This window comes from Cydia splendana, chromosome 18 (assembly GCF_910591565.1).
Source record: "Cydia splendana chromosome 18, ilCydSple1.2, whole genome shotgun sequence".
Taxonomy (NCBI): Eukaryota; Metazoa; Arthropoda; class Insecta; order Lepidoptera; family Tortricidae; genus Cydia; species Cydia splendana.
In genome coordinates, this window is record NC_085977.1 from 10,501,849 (window position 1) to 10,516,027 (window position 14,179).

Here is a 14,179-nt window from a genome sequence, read left to right on the forward strand (position 1 = left end):
GTTATATATAGCAATAGTTAAATAGCTAAGCGGGCGAGGTTTTATTGTTAAGAGAATAAGAGCGCGTCAAGGTAATTTTGAACACCTCGGTTGCTTAGCAACTTCTGCTGCTGACTGTACTTCATAACGACTACCCTTGTAGGTACATGTACATACGACGACCTGTCTTGGGTAGTGACACTAGACCTATGACCCGAAGCCTATAATCCCGGGTTCAAATCCTGGTGAGGGCATTTATTCGTGTGATCAGTCATGGGGGTTTTCTATGTATTTGAGTATTTATAAATAAGTTTGTTATTATATGTCATTTTCTAAATACTTACCCATAACACAAGCCTTATTGAGCTTACTAAATTTGTGTAATAATGTCCTATACCTATAATATGTACTTATAATAATATTTTAGCATGCATTTCCTAGATTACGAGTATCTGAGGTTTTTTTTATAAATTAATCAAAGTAATGTAAAATTTAACTGAATATAAACAACCAGTAAAGAAGACGGTAAGGTTATTCGTGTAAGTTCAAGATAAATCATCTTCTATATCATTATTTTATAGATAGGAACAATAATATATTCCATGAGAAGCCTTCTGGATTCAAAATAGAAATAAAACACAAATAAAAAAGACTATATGCAGGTGTGTTAACAATTACTGTTAACTCCGATTTTTCCTTTTACTTTTCTAACATGTCCACCTTTTCCTCTAACATTATATTTCAGTCTAGAATCTCGTCAAACAGTATACACAGAAGGTACCAAATCTGACCCTAAGCGTCAACTAAAGACGATCATAGACGATTATGGTCGCGACAACAGCCTTCCAGCGGACAAAGATATCTGGAGAAGGATCTTCCATATCCCAGACAACACCATCGAACTCCTCAACCATTACGCGTACAACTTCGTCACGAATAACATGAGGAGATACCTGAAGTCCAACCTGGCTGAGACTGGTGGCAAGATCTTGTACTATCCGGAGAAGACATCAGGATATGTAGTAAGTTTTCATGTGCTCAAATAACCTATGGGAACCCCATTTTAAGCTTGCAGTGTCATTGTCAAGTTAATATTAATAGTTAGCAGACCCTTTAACCCGCATTGTTCAGAGATTCCATCTTCAGACTCACTAGCGATTCACCGTGCTTGGACGGACGCATTATTTTTTCCAATCGCGTTAAATATACCTAGCAAGTAGGATTAGCAACTTCTGCTAATCCTACTTAGTGTTGTGAGACCCCAATATTTTTTAGTAGCTGGTGCCATTTACCTTGTTATTCATGTCTTTTTAATAAATATTTTTAACAATCTGCGCGCTATCAAAGTGTTTTAATCCGTTCAGACTATAATCATAATCATAATATCGTTTTTTGCACCATGGTAAGCAGTTGTTACAAAAAATACAAAAGTATAAAAGTTTCTCATGGACCCCAGAAGGGTGTTGCAAGCATTTTCTTAAGCTAAGTATCAACCAAATTATTAAGGAACACAAACAAGCCTTAAAATTAAATGTATACAAACTATTGATATTAATTTACTTAAGAAAACTACTAACAGCGAGTAATGGATAATATAATATATCAAGGGTCTGCCTGAAAACCAGCGTTGTAGTAAATACACTGCAACATTATGCTGAAGCAAGCTCCTATTTAACATTAATGAATATTTGTCCCTTAGATGTGCAACTCAATTTCTTAGTTATTAAGTCTAAATTTAAGGTTTATCTGTAAAAAATGTGTTACACTATCTGTTAACTTTGCCATTTCATGTGATGTTGAATAAAAATGTTTCTATGTCTTTTTCACCTCTCGTCGAGAAGTGAATACAGAACTCTGTTATCTTTCCTCAGTCAGATCCTGTCGCCAAACCGCCCCGCCCGCTCCACGTTTACCTGACACTCTGTGAGAACATGGAATACGAGGACAAGGCGCGCAAGGCCATCAGGGACCGGGAGGCGGACATCATCTCGTACCTGCAGCAGCGGCATAAAGAGCTGACAGAGCCAGAGCTGGTGGTGGCGCTCTTCGACACGGAGAGGAACGATGCCGCTAGGAAGGGGTGGATGGATGAAGTATGTTTTTATTGCTCTAGGGAAAAATATCTTATATGTACATTATTTAAGAAGAGATTTAGGTAACTACAATTCAAAAGTCCATCATAAACCTGACCTTTCACCCTTTTGCTGTGATAGTTCGCTTAGCACGGGGCACATGGCAGGGGGGTTCCTTTTCTGTGCAGCTGACTGTACAAAGCTATTATTCAATGCTATTATGTATCTCTATATTGTGTACTAATACATATATTGACTATATACCTAATAGGTATTTAAGGTATAAAGTAAAATCATCTATATTGGATATTGTAGAGTGTATAACTCAGGCATAAATGTCCATTTTCTTCCTCGACTATATTATGCCTCACTGCGCTCGGACCAATAAATGGCCTCGGATGGATCGCTTTATGCCCTACAAATTTATGCACGTACAAAATGATGATATCACACTATCAAAATGTTTTCCTACCCATCAGGAAACTAGGAAAGCTGAAGTATCAGAACGCGAAAAGGAGGCCGAAATAGACCCCCTAGCTCCATACTTGGCTCGCATGTTCGGCTCCGGCCATGGTGGAGGAGCGCTACTGACAATCAAGGAAGCCACCCTCATAAGGGAACAGTGTATTAATGACTTCAAGGCGAAACAGCTGCAGCGACAACTTATGGTCCATGAGCGGTTTGAAGCGGTGGGTTTCATTACATTTAGTTCTGTTGGTTGCTTGCTACTATGTAGCGAATATATGTTGTTTGTTTAATTGTTTTCTAGCAAAACTCTAGCTTTGACTTTAGCTTCCTCTATCATGTATACCAACATGTATTTTTTTACAAACCTTTCGTATTACAAACTCACAAAAGTACAGTCACACCACGGGATTGTTATACCATTTAGGGTTCTTGCTAAATTGGAAATTCTATACGTAAGTATTGAACAACCAATTTAGCTACGACCCTAAACGGCGCAACAATCGAGGAACGTGATGGTACCTATTATTAAAAGAGAAGATATTATTCATGACAAACATATTGCTTTGCAGATGAACTCGGAATACAAGGAGAAGAGATTGTGGTACTTGGCGAATCAGTACATTCTTACTCCAGAAAAAGAAGCCAAGTATTTCGCGGCTAGGTAAGTTGCGCCTTGTCTTGGTTATTGACTTCCGGTTTGAGCGCCATCTTGAATGGAATGCTTTGTGATCGATTACTTTGTTTTTTGCTCATTAATATTGTTTAAAGTGTAAAATCGATACAGTAAACTAATGTGGTAGTGTGCAGTGAATGGAGAATTAATCTTGAAGCACGTTTAACCATCATTTTGGAGTTAAGACGAAACAGGAGCTGAGTTTTAAATATTTTAGGTAAATATATTACCCGTCTCGCTAACGGAAGCGGCCAGGGGCGTATTTTGAAATTTGGCGCCCCGGGCCAATACGTTTCGCCGCCCCAGAAGTCAAGGAAGAAAAACAAAATGCAAACCGCCAGGGGCGGCATGCCGCCCCTGGGGGTTGGCATATGCCGCCCCTGGAGGTTGGCGCCCCGGGCCATGGCCCGGATGGCCCTAGGGTAAATACGCCCCTGGTCAAGCGGCACCTAAAAGTAGTGCGATAAGGACAAGGCGAAAAATCCTGCGTAAAAATCTCAACAATCGAGGTTTCGTACTCCTCTGTTTCCTCCTCCAACACTTAACCAATCGTAACCAAATTTGGAAATCTAAATGATTATGAAATTATCTGTGTCGGACCGTTTTGATTTTTTGGCTAATTGATATCAGTTTTGAATGCCACGCCTCTCATTGCGGCATAGTCAATTAGGCCATTTTGGCCATTTTTGAAGGGCTCTAGCGCCTTAAAAAAACAAAAAAAGCAAAACGGTCCGACACAGATATTGACAATATTAATCTGTGTTGAAAAAATCATTGCTCTAGCTTCAAAAACCACGGAGGAAAACGAGGAGTACGTTTGTATGGAGAAATGACCACTCCCGTTGGCTCTTAAGGGCCGGTTGTCCAAGTGTTCCTTGTAAAGTTCGCTATCGCTTTACAAGAGCTAAATCACCAATGAGAATGGATGTTTAATGGATATGACCAAATAACTGGAAGAGACGCTTTTACTTAAAGTATTTTGAAAATGGAGACTACTGAAGACATTACTATCGGAATTGACCTAATATGAATAGTATTTACTAAAGACGTTTACCGGATTGAACTTACTGAAAAGGGGCTGTCCATAAATTACGTCATCGATTTTTGACGATTTTTGACCCCCTAACATCATCCAAAAATCATGCTTCGAATGACCCCGTTTCCTCCTACGTCATGCTACCATCATCCGATGTCCAGACCCCCCCCCCCCCTAATTTGAAATGACGTAATTTATGAATAGCCCCAAAGACAAAAAATCTACTTATGACTAGGCAGTCTGGCTTAGAGCTTCCTGATCGTCCTGATGGACGAAAAAGAAAAAAAAAATTGTCTTGGTTACTAAAAGTTTCTTTTTACATCCAATTCGATTGCCAACTAAGTTATCAAATGTGTCTGATTTCATACTAAAACATCAGTTCGATTGAGAAATATGATTCTCGTAGCTACTTATGTATGTTATGTTATGTATATATTTCTCTTCTCCAGCGCCGAGCTAGTGTTCCAACTGCACACCTTAGAGGTGCGGCTGACACGTCACCAGGATCTCTCCGCGCCGCGGTACAAGGCGCTCATGGACTACCTGGACAAGCATCCCCTGCTCAAGGAGTTCAACCGTGTCAGACACCATCACGGAATCAAGTAGCCCCTGCCAAGTCAAATCCAGCAACCAGGTGGTGGGCCAGGTGGTAACTTGACTACTTGGACTTAGTTGGTTGCTGCTACATACAGGATGTGGGGATCCATTTAAGTACATATTCAGTATGGTGTTCTGATTAGGAAAAAGTAGAAAAAAAAAACACAAAAGAAATCGATTAAAAAAACAATCAACTATTATAGCATCGTTATTGTTTTCGTTAGCTATTTAATGTTATTTAATTTTATGTCAATTAATAGACCGGTGATAACCTGATAACAGCAAATGTAGTTGCTAGAACTACATTAATGGAGTCGTACAGAAATAATGACATCGTTTAGAGGGATAAGAAAAATATCACGAATGATCACCATTCAGAGAAGGGGGTCAGAGAAGATATCACGTGTAATTTTGCGTTAAAATTACCAAATATCACCAAGGAGGAGGGGGGGTCAAAAATAGGCCAAATATGATCACATGATTTCTGGACGACTCCTTTGCTGTTATTAAACCCATAATAATTAGTAAATATCGACTTTGTGTCTAGATCTCAATTTCCAGCTATTCTAGGTAGGTATAGTAAAATATTGTTATTGCGTTAATTATTGTGAAATAAAATAATGTTAAATATTTTATCATTTTTATTGAGATTCATATTGCAAGTCATGTCAATTTAAATAAAGTATTCTATAACCCTTCGCGGTCCCCTAAATTACTTGGGTGAATCAACTTTTTCTTGTCGCTCGTTAATATGGTATTATATTATGGTCCCCTGGGTCTCTTTTAAAACCCTGGTTTCTCCAACCAAACATACATTTTTAAGGCAGTTATAAGCCCTGTCCCTAATAAGCCAACTACTGTAGTATTATTGGAACCATGTAGAACGTAGTATCTCCATACATTTCTTCTATCAAACTATGCTACTAGGTTCGCCTTTCGCCTGGCTGACAGGACAGAATCAGAATAACAACATAAAAGTTGATCCACCCACTTTCTCCAAGTTTGTAGACGACACTAGTGCTTGGGTAATATCCAGGAGGGCATGGGGTGGTGGAAGCCTGTGTTCCAGTCGCCGGCGCCGCCGAGCAGGTTGCCGCGGCCGTCGTGCGTGGCGAGCGCGAGGCGGGACAGCTTGTTGGCGAGGCGCCGCTGCGGCGAGTCCGGCCGGGACAGTGGGGGGAGGGATATGCTGCCGGAGTCTGGAACAATAGGGTATTCTCCTACTATATGCCAATCAAATTAGATTTTTTCCAGGAATTCATTCCCAGCAAGAAAGAAATCGTCTTAATACCTTCATTTGGTTCAAAATTCCGAGTTTCCTACATTCCAGGAGTTGTGGAAAAAATTTTGCTCTTTTTCAGTTTTTTGCTTATAGTTCAAAAACGATATGTCCGACGGAAAATTTGCGCTTACCATGATAAAAATTGACATCTGAGGAGCCGAAAAATTCATATTATTGTAGTATGAAGTCGTAGTCAAACATTGTAAAAAATAACCGCCACTTTGAATTTCTTTTTTGGTGGGTTCCTTCTACATCGAGTGGTTTTGTTAATCCAAGGTAAAATGTATCTCCCAAGGCTCCCAAAATTTATCCACACCTCCTGGGATGGAGCAAACTCGGATTATACGAATTTAGGACCTAATGAAGATATATTAAAATGATTTATAGCTTGCTGAGAATGAATTCCTCAAAACGTTTTTTTTTATCTAATTTGATTGGCCTACTAGTCAAATCAGTTTCTTTTTAGGGTTCCGTACCCAAAGGGTAAAACGGGACCCTATTACTAAGACTTCGCTGTCCGTCCGTCCGTCCGTCCGTCCGTCCGTCCGTCCGTCCGTCCGTCCGTCTGTCACCAGGCTGTATCTCACGAACCGTGATAGCTAGACAGTTGAAATTTTCACAGATGATGTATTTCTGTTGCCGCTATAACAACAAATACTAAAAACAGAATAAAATAAAGATTTAAATGGGGCTCCCATACAACAAACGTGATTTTTGACCAAAGTTAAGCAACGTCGGGAGTGGTCAGTACTTGGATGGGTGACCGTTTTTTTTTTGCTTTTTTTTTTGTTTTTTTTTTTATATGGTACGGAACCCTTCGTGCGCGAGTCCGACTCGCACTTGCCCGAATTTTTTAGAACTGTCAAAACGACTCTTCAATAGTTACTCATGGGTTACTGGATTTCATACGATTTGAATGGCTAAACATGCATTTGTGTAGAAACATCATGTACCATCACGGACCATCTTGGCTCCAAATTATTAAAAGAGGTGTAAAAATATTTATGATAAGGATTTACCAGAATGATATTCGTAGTTGGCGTGATCGCTCGGTGTCTCCTGGCCAAGTCGTTTGCGGTACTCGCCAGCGAAGTGTTCTATTAACGTGTCCATCATTATCGCCTGTTTCGAAAATACCTGGAATGAAATTGGAATAGATTGAATGGATGTAGATATGCTTGTTTGCCACCAACGTGATACACCTTAGAAGACTAGGTACAGTCAAGTGTAAAATATGGGTGTAGACAACTTACTCAAAAATATGTCCCATAGCTCTTTATGTCTGTTAATTCGCTGACATAAGGGCTATGGGACATATTTTTGAGATGATTTGTACACCCATTTTTACACTTGACTGTACCAACACAACCCGCTACTTTTCATTCACGCGCACAGGACTTGACGCAACTCAGGCATTTACTATCTAGATATAACATATCGTCGTGCGTTTTATTTCTACTCAGAATCACGAGGACTATCGATAAAAAAAATGTGTCCCAAAAAATCTGTGTCAGTTTTGTAACGCACTTTCACATACATTTTGTATGGACCGTTACAAAACTGACACCCAAAACTTACCTATATGAAAAACAGGGGACACTTTTTTTCTTTATCTCATTCAATAGTAGGTACTTTTGATTCGGAGTCTAAATAACCCAAAAGTTAATGATTTTTCGAAAAAGAAATGGTACCATTTTTTCAGAAAACCCCCTAATATAATGAATTTCAAGTCTATGATTTTTTTATGATTCATACCTGTAATATCTTAGAAACCCTTAGCCCATTCTCCACGACCATGAACTGCAGAAAGAGGCACGGGAGGCAATCCTCGTTGTCGTCCGACGGCAGCCCGATGTCCCAGGACAGCTCCTCATAAAGAAGCCCTAGGAGCACCGTCTGTGAATATCACCACACACAATATAATAAATTTCTCCTTAAAGAGCTTGTTACACCTTTCTGAATTTAGTAACTGACAAGAGGGACTACGCAATACGTGACACACGATAAGAGATATGTATATCTATCCTATCGTTTCTCGCGTATTGCGACGTCCATCTTGTCAGTTACAAAATTTTTGAAGATGTGCCGGAATCAAAAGTATACGAGGACTACTTAAAAGTTGTTTTTCTTTCCTTGTATACTATGCTGAGGCACACAAACACGAGCAGTGTGAGCACAATGAGCACATTACAATCTTATTTTTGTTGACACATATTTCACAATCCTATTTTTGTTGATACATATTTCACAATCCTATTTTTGTTGATACATATTTCACAATCCTGTTTTTGTTGATACATATTTGTTATTTCATTGCGGTCACTCACTACGGTCGTGTAGGCGATTCTCTTATATTAGGTAAGTGGTTTTATTGACCTTGGAAGATATGATTACTTACACTCTCCGTGTCATCGATAACGTAAACACCGTTAGCGTTGACGGCCACCAGGACTGGGATGTCTTCGTGTGTGAGTAAGCTCGTGAGGCTGCGGACCGGCTGCTCTATCTGCCCTTGGAAAAACGCCGCCCTGTCGTCATAATAATAATAAGTACTTATGGCAGGTGTCCCGACTTCTTTTTCCACAGTCTCATTTTCCACCCTAACTTCAATCCATAATAGACCGGTAGGTATACTATTCACTTTTTCTACAATAGTCCCAATGCCTGCTGCGATCGGTTCATGGGTGTTTATTGTTGCGCCTGTGAACGGGTTCCAGCAGGCGTTCTACATGACATTAAAGCTCTCCAAAGGGCCTCTACGTGTTGAATCTACATCCCTACGCTAATAGCCTATCAAAAGACCGGAATTTATAGGCCCGTGAAATCCAAAATAATAAGTATAATAAGCCTGACATCGTGCTGATATTAGACCGATCGCAGCGCCGGACCGTGCTCGTCGACGTCACCATCCCCCATAATGAGAATCTCGTGAAAGCCGAGAAGGATAAATCCAGCAAGTACCTAGACTTGGCTCACGAGATTACCGCCATGTGGAATGTTGACTCGACGATTATTCCGATAGTCGTGTCAGCGAAAGATCTCATAGCGAAGTCTCGACCAACATCTAGAGAGACTGTCGCTAGGTGGTTGGATCAAGGGTCAGATGCAGAAGGCGGTATTAAGTAATTTTGGACACGGCGCGGATAGTCCGCCGGTTCCTCTCTCTGCGGCCCTGATCACCGGCAGCTTGGACCTTGCCCCGCTGCTGACGGCACCCTAGGCACAGAATAAATAATAGTACTAGGTACAGAAGACTCACTCTCTAACAAAACGCGTCTGTTACGATCAGCACAGATATGGCCGCTAGGCCACGCGCGGCTTATGGCTTTCCCCAAAATTGGGTCGGAACGGATGTACTTTTAGCTACCTGTAGCAAAGCGACGAAATCGCGGAGTGAGCCACGCCTGCCGTAGCTTAGGTTTTTTTATAATGTGTTTGTGTATTTTTTTTATTGTTTCTTATATGATTTATATTTTATATTTATTTTTCAAGAAGAAACAAACGTATAGTCGGACCAAGCTATCTCTGTGTGGCATTTGCAATGACAGTGTCATCATTAATATTATGTGATGTCTATGCACTCTCCCTCACTTTATGTTCATGTCAGACTTTAGCAACTTGGAATTATTATCCGGTTCGAAGGACCACTTAGTTCTTTAGTTCCAAACTTAGGAATAGGGGTAGAAACCTTGGGGGTTCGTGGTGTTAGTCACTAATCGGTAATATAATATTGTTAATTTTAACTTGAAATCATTGAAACTGGGATCAAATGATCTAAGGTTCCAACAAATAAAAAGTTAGGGACCACGTTTGCTACGTTACTAATTTTTATAGTAGGTACAGATGTCTAAACGCGAGACAATTCGTAACGTTTTGAAAAACACTAGTAAAACATTTACCCGTATGTTGGGGTAGTCCGACAATGTGCCAAATATTTGTGACGCAGCTTCCTCGGCGGTGCCGCCGGTGGCCTCTGCGCCTGCTCGAGGAGCTTGGCCTCGGGGCTGCCCTTGCGGCCTGCTGGTAACAGTTGCGCCCACCGCCCAGAGCGCGCGTGTTTAGGCAGATATTTGTCTTGGTGTTCCCTGGCGACAGATAGCAAATAAATTTAAGCTAGAGTTTGGTGGTATTACTAAACATTAACTTGTAAAGTAGTAGGCGGTTATCACATTGAATGCTAATTGCTCGTCGCTGCGATGCGCGACGGGGATGTCGCTATAATATGCGCATAGCGTTGTCTCGCTTTAACATCAGAACGATGTGCGATTCGCATCCAATATGATAACCGCCGAAGAGTAACATTTCCGAAGATCTGCATTCTGCAAGCGGAGACACAGTGGCAACGCAGTTCTTTAATTAGGTAATTTTTTAGTTTTGTTGAAATTCTAATGACAAATTTGGCTTCTGAAGAATTTGGTGGCAAGTTACACCATTTTGAGATTCAAGTTGCACGTCGATATTAATTTCTACAGCAATCATTTTTGATAAGATTCTGGTTCAAAAATGGGCCTTTGAAATGTGCAAATGAATGTGATCTTGCTACGACGATAAATAAATATCTTCCTTGGGGTTAGGTACCGATTCATCTTGGAATCACAATTTTTTACTGAAAAGTGGTCATTACCTGAAAAAGTTAGCGGTGTGTGTATGCGGGTCATAGGGCCCGAGCTGAATGCGCGCCTGCAACCCGCCCAGCATGACGGCCTGTGCGCTTTCGAGCGGATACCGGCCTGTCACCACGTTATGGCGCGCTTCTTCGTATAGCAACTCTTGGATTCGGGAATCTCTGAAAAATATGAAGAATTGTTAGACATTTCACCTTACTTTATTTCTAGAATGCGTGCGCGAAAAAGGTCATGCATAAGTGCCACCCCACACTAGCGTCTTTTGAGCGTCGGCGTCTAGTTAGCGCTATGGAAAACGTCGCGGCCCAGTTGCGTTATGTTGCGTCGAGCAGCAGCCATAGAGTGGATATATTGCCTTAACATTGTATTACAAAGCTTAGTGATTCATCATCATCTACATAGGATAAAAATATTTGGTAAAATCTTCGTAATCGAATGATAGATGTTTGTATCTACTTGCTCATGTCTAAACATCGATCGTAGCACAGATCGTTCCATCATTAACCAGATGATTTTTTACATTGTTGTCACGTTTCCTCACTTCAATAAACAAGAAAAGGTCTAACGAGTTTGTCGACGTATTAATAAGATTAATGATTTAATTGAAGACAGGCGAGACGGCGTAATGAACTTGCCCTAAAACTTTCCACCTACCTTATGAGCCTGCCGCTCTAACAAGCCACAAACAATATCAATATCAAGTGATTTTTTTCCCTTCATATCCCATTTAGTGTGGGGTGGCCCTAAGGCGCAAATGGCCTTTGTCAAATATGTCTTCTTCAGAAAACTTGAGATCAAATACGACGCAAGTCACGGTGAGCCACATACAGATATTTCATTCCACTGCATAAGCTAGCAAAAATGTTTACCAGGATAGCTGAAGCGGCTACGTCCTCCCTGAATAAATCATGCAGCAGAGAAAAGCAAGACTTTTATCTATAGTTTATTAAACTTGAACTCCAAAGAACTAGAAAGTACAAAAAACAACAACACTCACTTGATCCCTTCCTCCAAATGCTTGGGAAAGAACACATTTCGCTGAAGCCTGAGAACAGGCTGGTCTTTGCTGCGGCGTGATTCGGAGCCGTGTCCGTAGCGCTGCAGGAGCTTTTGCCAGCTGGCCCATAAACGCCACGGACAGTGGTGAGGCTTCAATTGGATTTCTGGAAAAATGGTTTTAGTATAGACATAACTAAAAAATAAATAGAAACTCCTTGATAATGAAGTCATATTCAGGTGTTTATCCTAATATCTAGATTTCTTTCATGTTCATACTTAGCGACACTTTCCGGAGATTTCTTATAGATCGCGATGCAAAAAAGCATTTGTCCACTACAACCATTGCTCTTATTATTCATATTTACATTCTTACCTAATAGCGGACTGCACATCCACAGCGCAAATACGCTCGCTGCCAAACTCCTCGTACTCGCTTGCGTCATGGCCAGCTCTTCCGTCGCCAGCACAGCATTCAGGAACCGCGACGCGGTGACACACGAAGGCACTTCCTCTGAACTCATCTCCACCATGATCGCGATGCGGGACATGAGGTACACGCACGTTACGGGGTTTGAGGATACGGTGGAGGAGGAGGTTGTGCTGCCTGATGATCCTGGAGGAAGAAATTCGGTTTTTTTGGAGTATCATGGTTTAGCCGTTATTTGTTTTTACTGTGACCATATTTCTCGGGATATGCGAGAATTATCGGGCTACTGCCATGCTGACCAATGTCTGTTAAATTAGATATAATTGACGCTTTAGTGCGGCGCTCCAGGGAATTCCCAACATCTTGCGCCAACACCACATCTCAAACACATCTATTTTTATCCAGTAGGTACCTATTACTCTTTCAGAGTCCAGGTTTCTGAACCATACAGGAATATAGAGAAACACGTATATGGACACGTGGCCAGACAGGATACGGATGACTTTAAAAAGCGCATTATGCTTGGCATGGCACCAGCTGGGTGGACATTGTAAAGATGGCCTGCCAGAGGGATCTACACAGGCGATTATTATTAGGAGAGTCTTGGTGCACAAAATAATTCATGTGGTCTCAGCCTTTCCTCAGCCAAGAGGAAACTGGGACGAAGAACACATCGGGTCTGGAACTCTAGACGAACTTTTAAATTTAGGTAGGCTTAAGGTGCTGGTGGTAAGTACGTACCTACAGTACAAATAGTTTGCGTCGGGCACGCGTACCTTTATTAAAATATTTGCGTGTGTATGTAATTTGTCTTATTGTTATATGCTTACATTTTACTTGATTTTACGAAGTAGGATATGCCAAACAGGATATGCCAAACATACTAATGTAGAAGGAACCTGTTTCTTTTTCTATACCTGGAAGTGGAGGTGAGATTGCGCTTGACGAACTGCCTCCACTCGTTATGGGTTCCGTCGTGCTAAAGGATCCCGCGGCTATACTGCTCGATCCAGTCTGATTCGAGCAGCTGCTTAAGTTTGATCCTGTAAAAAAAATTAAGTCCTTGTAATAAAAATACTCCGACTAAAGAAACATCCACATGTTTTTATTTATTTTTTTCAAAATAGTAGGTATCACATTGACTAAACTTCAATTAGCTTTAAATCCTTTACGTTCCATTAATTATTTTACTCGCGGTTATTAGCAACGTACCCATAACACTTTTCTCCAGTGAATCCGAACTGTTACTCTCTTTGGAATCGGGTTGCAGTGGCTTATGAGGATCATGTTTGTCCCACTCATTATGGCGACCCAAAGGACTGTATGATAAATGAGGAAGCCTCTGGGATACAGAGTATAGGTGTGCGTTTACTTCAGCTTGTAGTTTCTGGCTCTGAACACTGTAGTATTCTTCTCGCGACCTAAATTCGCTGAAAAAGATTGGCAGAATGATTTATTTCCGGTAATTTAGTTCATTTAGTTAGTATTTTTTTAAATCATGGTATTCTCTTACTTGTACTGATATTCCGCTTGCATCGGATATCCCCTTCTTGAATATTCCACGGGAATTATTGTAATATAATTTCCGGAATTCTGAACATTAGGATTCTCTCCGTATGCCCCCATATCAGATTGATGTTCCATTTACGGTTGATGTTATTTTATTATTACAGAGGCATTATTGTAATTGTATATTCTATGAACTAAATATAACTCAATACTCACTCAATACTCAATTTTATTTAATATTCCTATGTACATTCGTTTGTTATTGAAATTATCGATCGGTATTCGCGCCTTAAATAAGGTTACCAGCGCAAAATTGTTTCGCTCAGTTCGTTTATCTGATTAATCGTAAGTCAAATTATTTTCTTCTCAACATCATTACTAGAAAATATGTTATTCTAAGATTTTTAGAATGAAAACACTAGCTAGATTAACGATAATAAATGTTGAAGTTTGAAGCTCGACTTGAATTACTTTTTCAACCAACAGGGACAACCCTATACAATGCTTGCGTC

The 14,179-nt window shown here is 40.5% G+C and overlaps 2 protein-coding genes across 4 annotated transcripts in view; one reads left to right on the forward strand and one right to left on the reverse strand.

The window, feature by feature from the left end:
* LOC134799584 (dynein regulatory complex subunit 7) overlaps positions 1 to 14,179 on the forward strand; it is a 186,353-nt gene that overhangs the window by 170,068 nt on the left and 2,106 nt on the right. For 2 of the 3 annotated variants that reach the window (XM_063772017.1, XM_063772018.1), the window contains exons 10-14: positions 725 to 1,001; positions 1,851 to 2,072; positions 2,531 to 2,740; positions 3,089 to 3,180; positions 4,678 to 5,149. In XM_063772017.1, coding sequence (XP_063628087.1) covers positions 725 to 1,001; positions 1,851 to 2,072; positions 2,531 to 2,740; positions 3,089 to 3,180; positions 4,678 to 4,834 — 958 coding nt within the window. In that variant the 3' untranslated portion in view covers positions 4,835 to 5,149. Of the gene's footprint in view, positions 1 to 724; positions 1,002 to 1,850; positions 2,073 to 2,530; positions 2,741 to 3,088; positions 3,181 to 4,677; positions 5,150 to 14,179 lie in introns of those variants that run through there. The other variant, XR_010145430.1, reaches the window with a different exon arrangement.
* Positions 5,553 to 13,968, reverse strand: LOC134799583 (FERM domain-containing protein 8). Its single transcript, XM_063772016.1, has 11 exons — positions 13,672 to 13,968; positions 13,371 to 13,588; positions 13,076 to 13,201; positions 12,105 to 12,344; positions 11,730 to 11,895; positions 10,732 to 10,893; positions 10,007 to 10,192; positions 8,506 to 8,635; positions 7,863 to 8,003; positions 7,127 to 7,244; positions 5,553 to 6,024 (listed from the first exon to the last, which is right to left on the reverse strand). The coding sequence occupies exons 1-11, from the start codon at positions 13,800 to 13,802 to the stop codon at positions 5,840 to 5,842; spliced, it is 1,803 nt and encodes a 600-aa protein (XP_063628086.1). The 5' UTR covers positions 13,803 to 13,968; the 3' UTR covers positions 5,553 to 5,839.

Coding starts and splice junctions, on each gene's coding strand:
- LOC134799583 (XM_063772016.1), bottom strand. CDS start 13,802: ATGGAACATCAATCTGATATGGGGGCATACGGAGAGAATCCTAATGTT. Junction 12,345..13,075: donor AATCTCACCTCCACTTCCAG/GTATAGAAAAAG, acceptor TTCTTCCTCCAG/GATCATCAGGCAGCACAACC. Junction 11,896..12,104: donor GATGTGCAGTCCGCTATTAG/GTAAGAATGTAA, acceptor CCATTTTTCCAG/AAATCCAATTGAAGCCTCAC.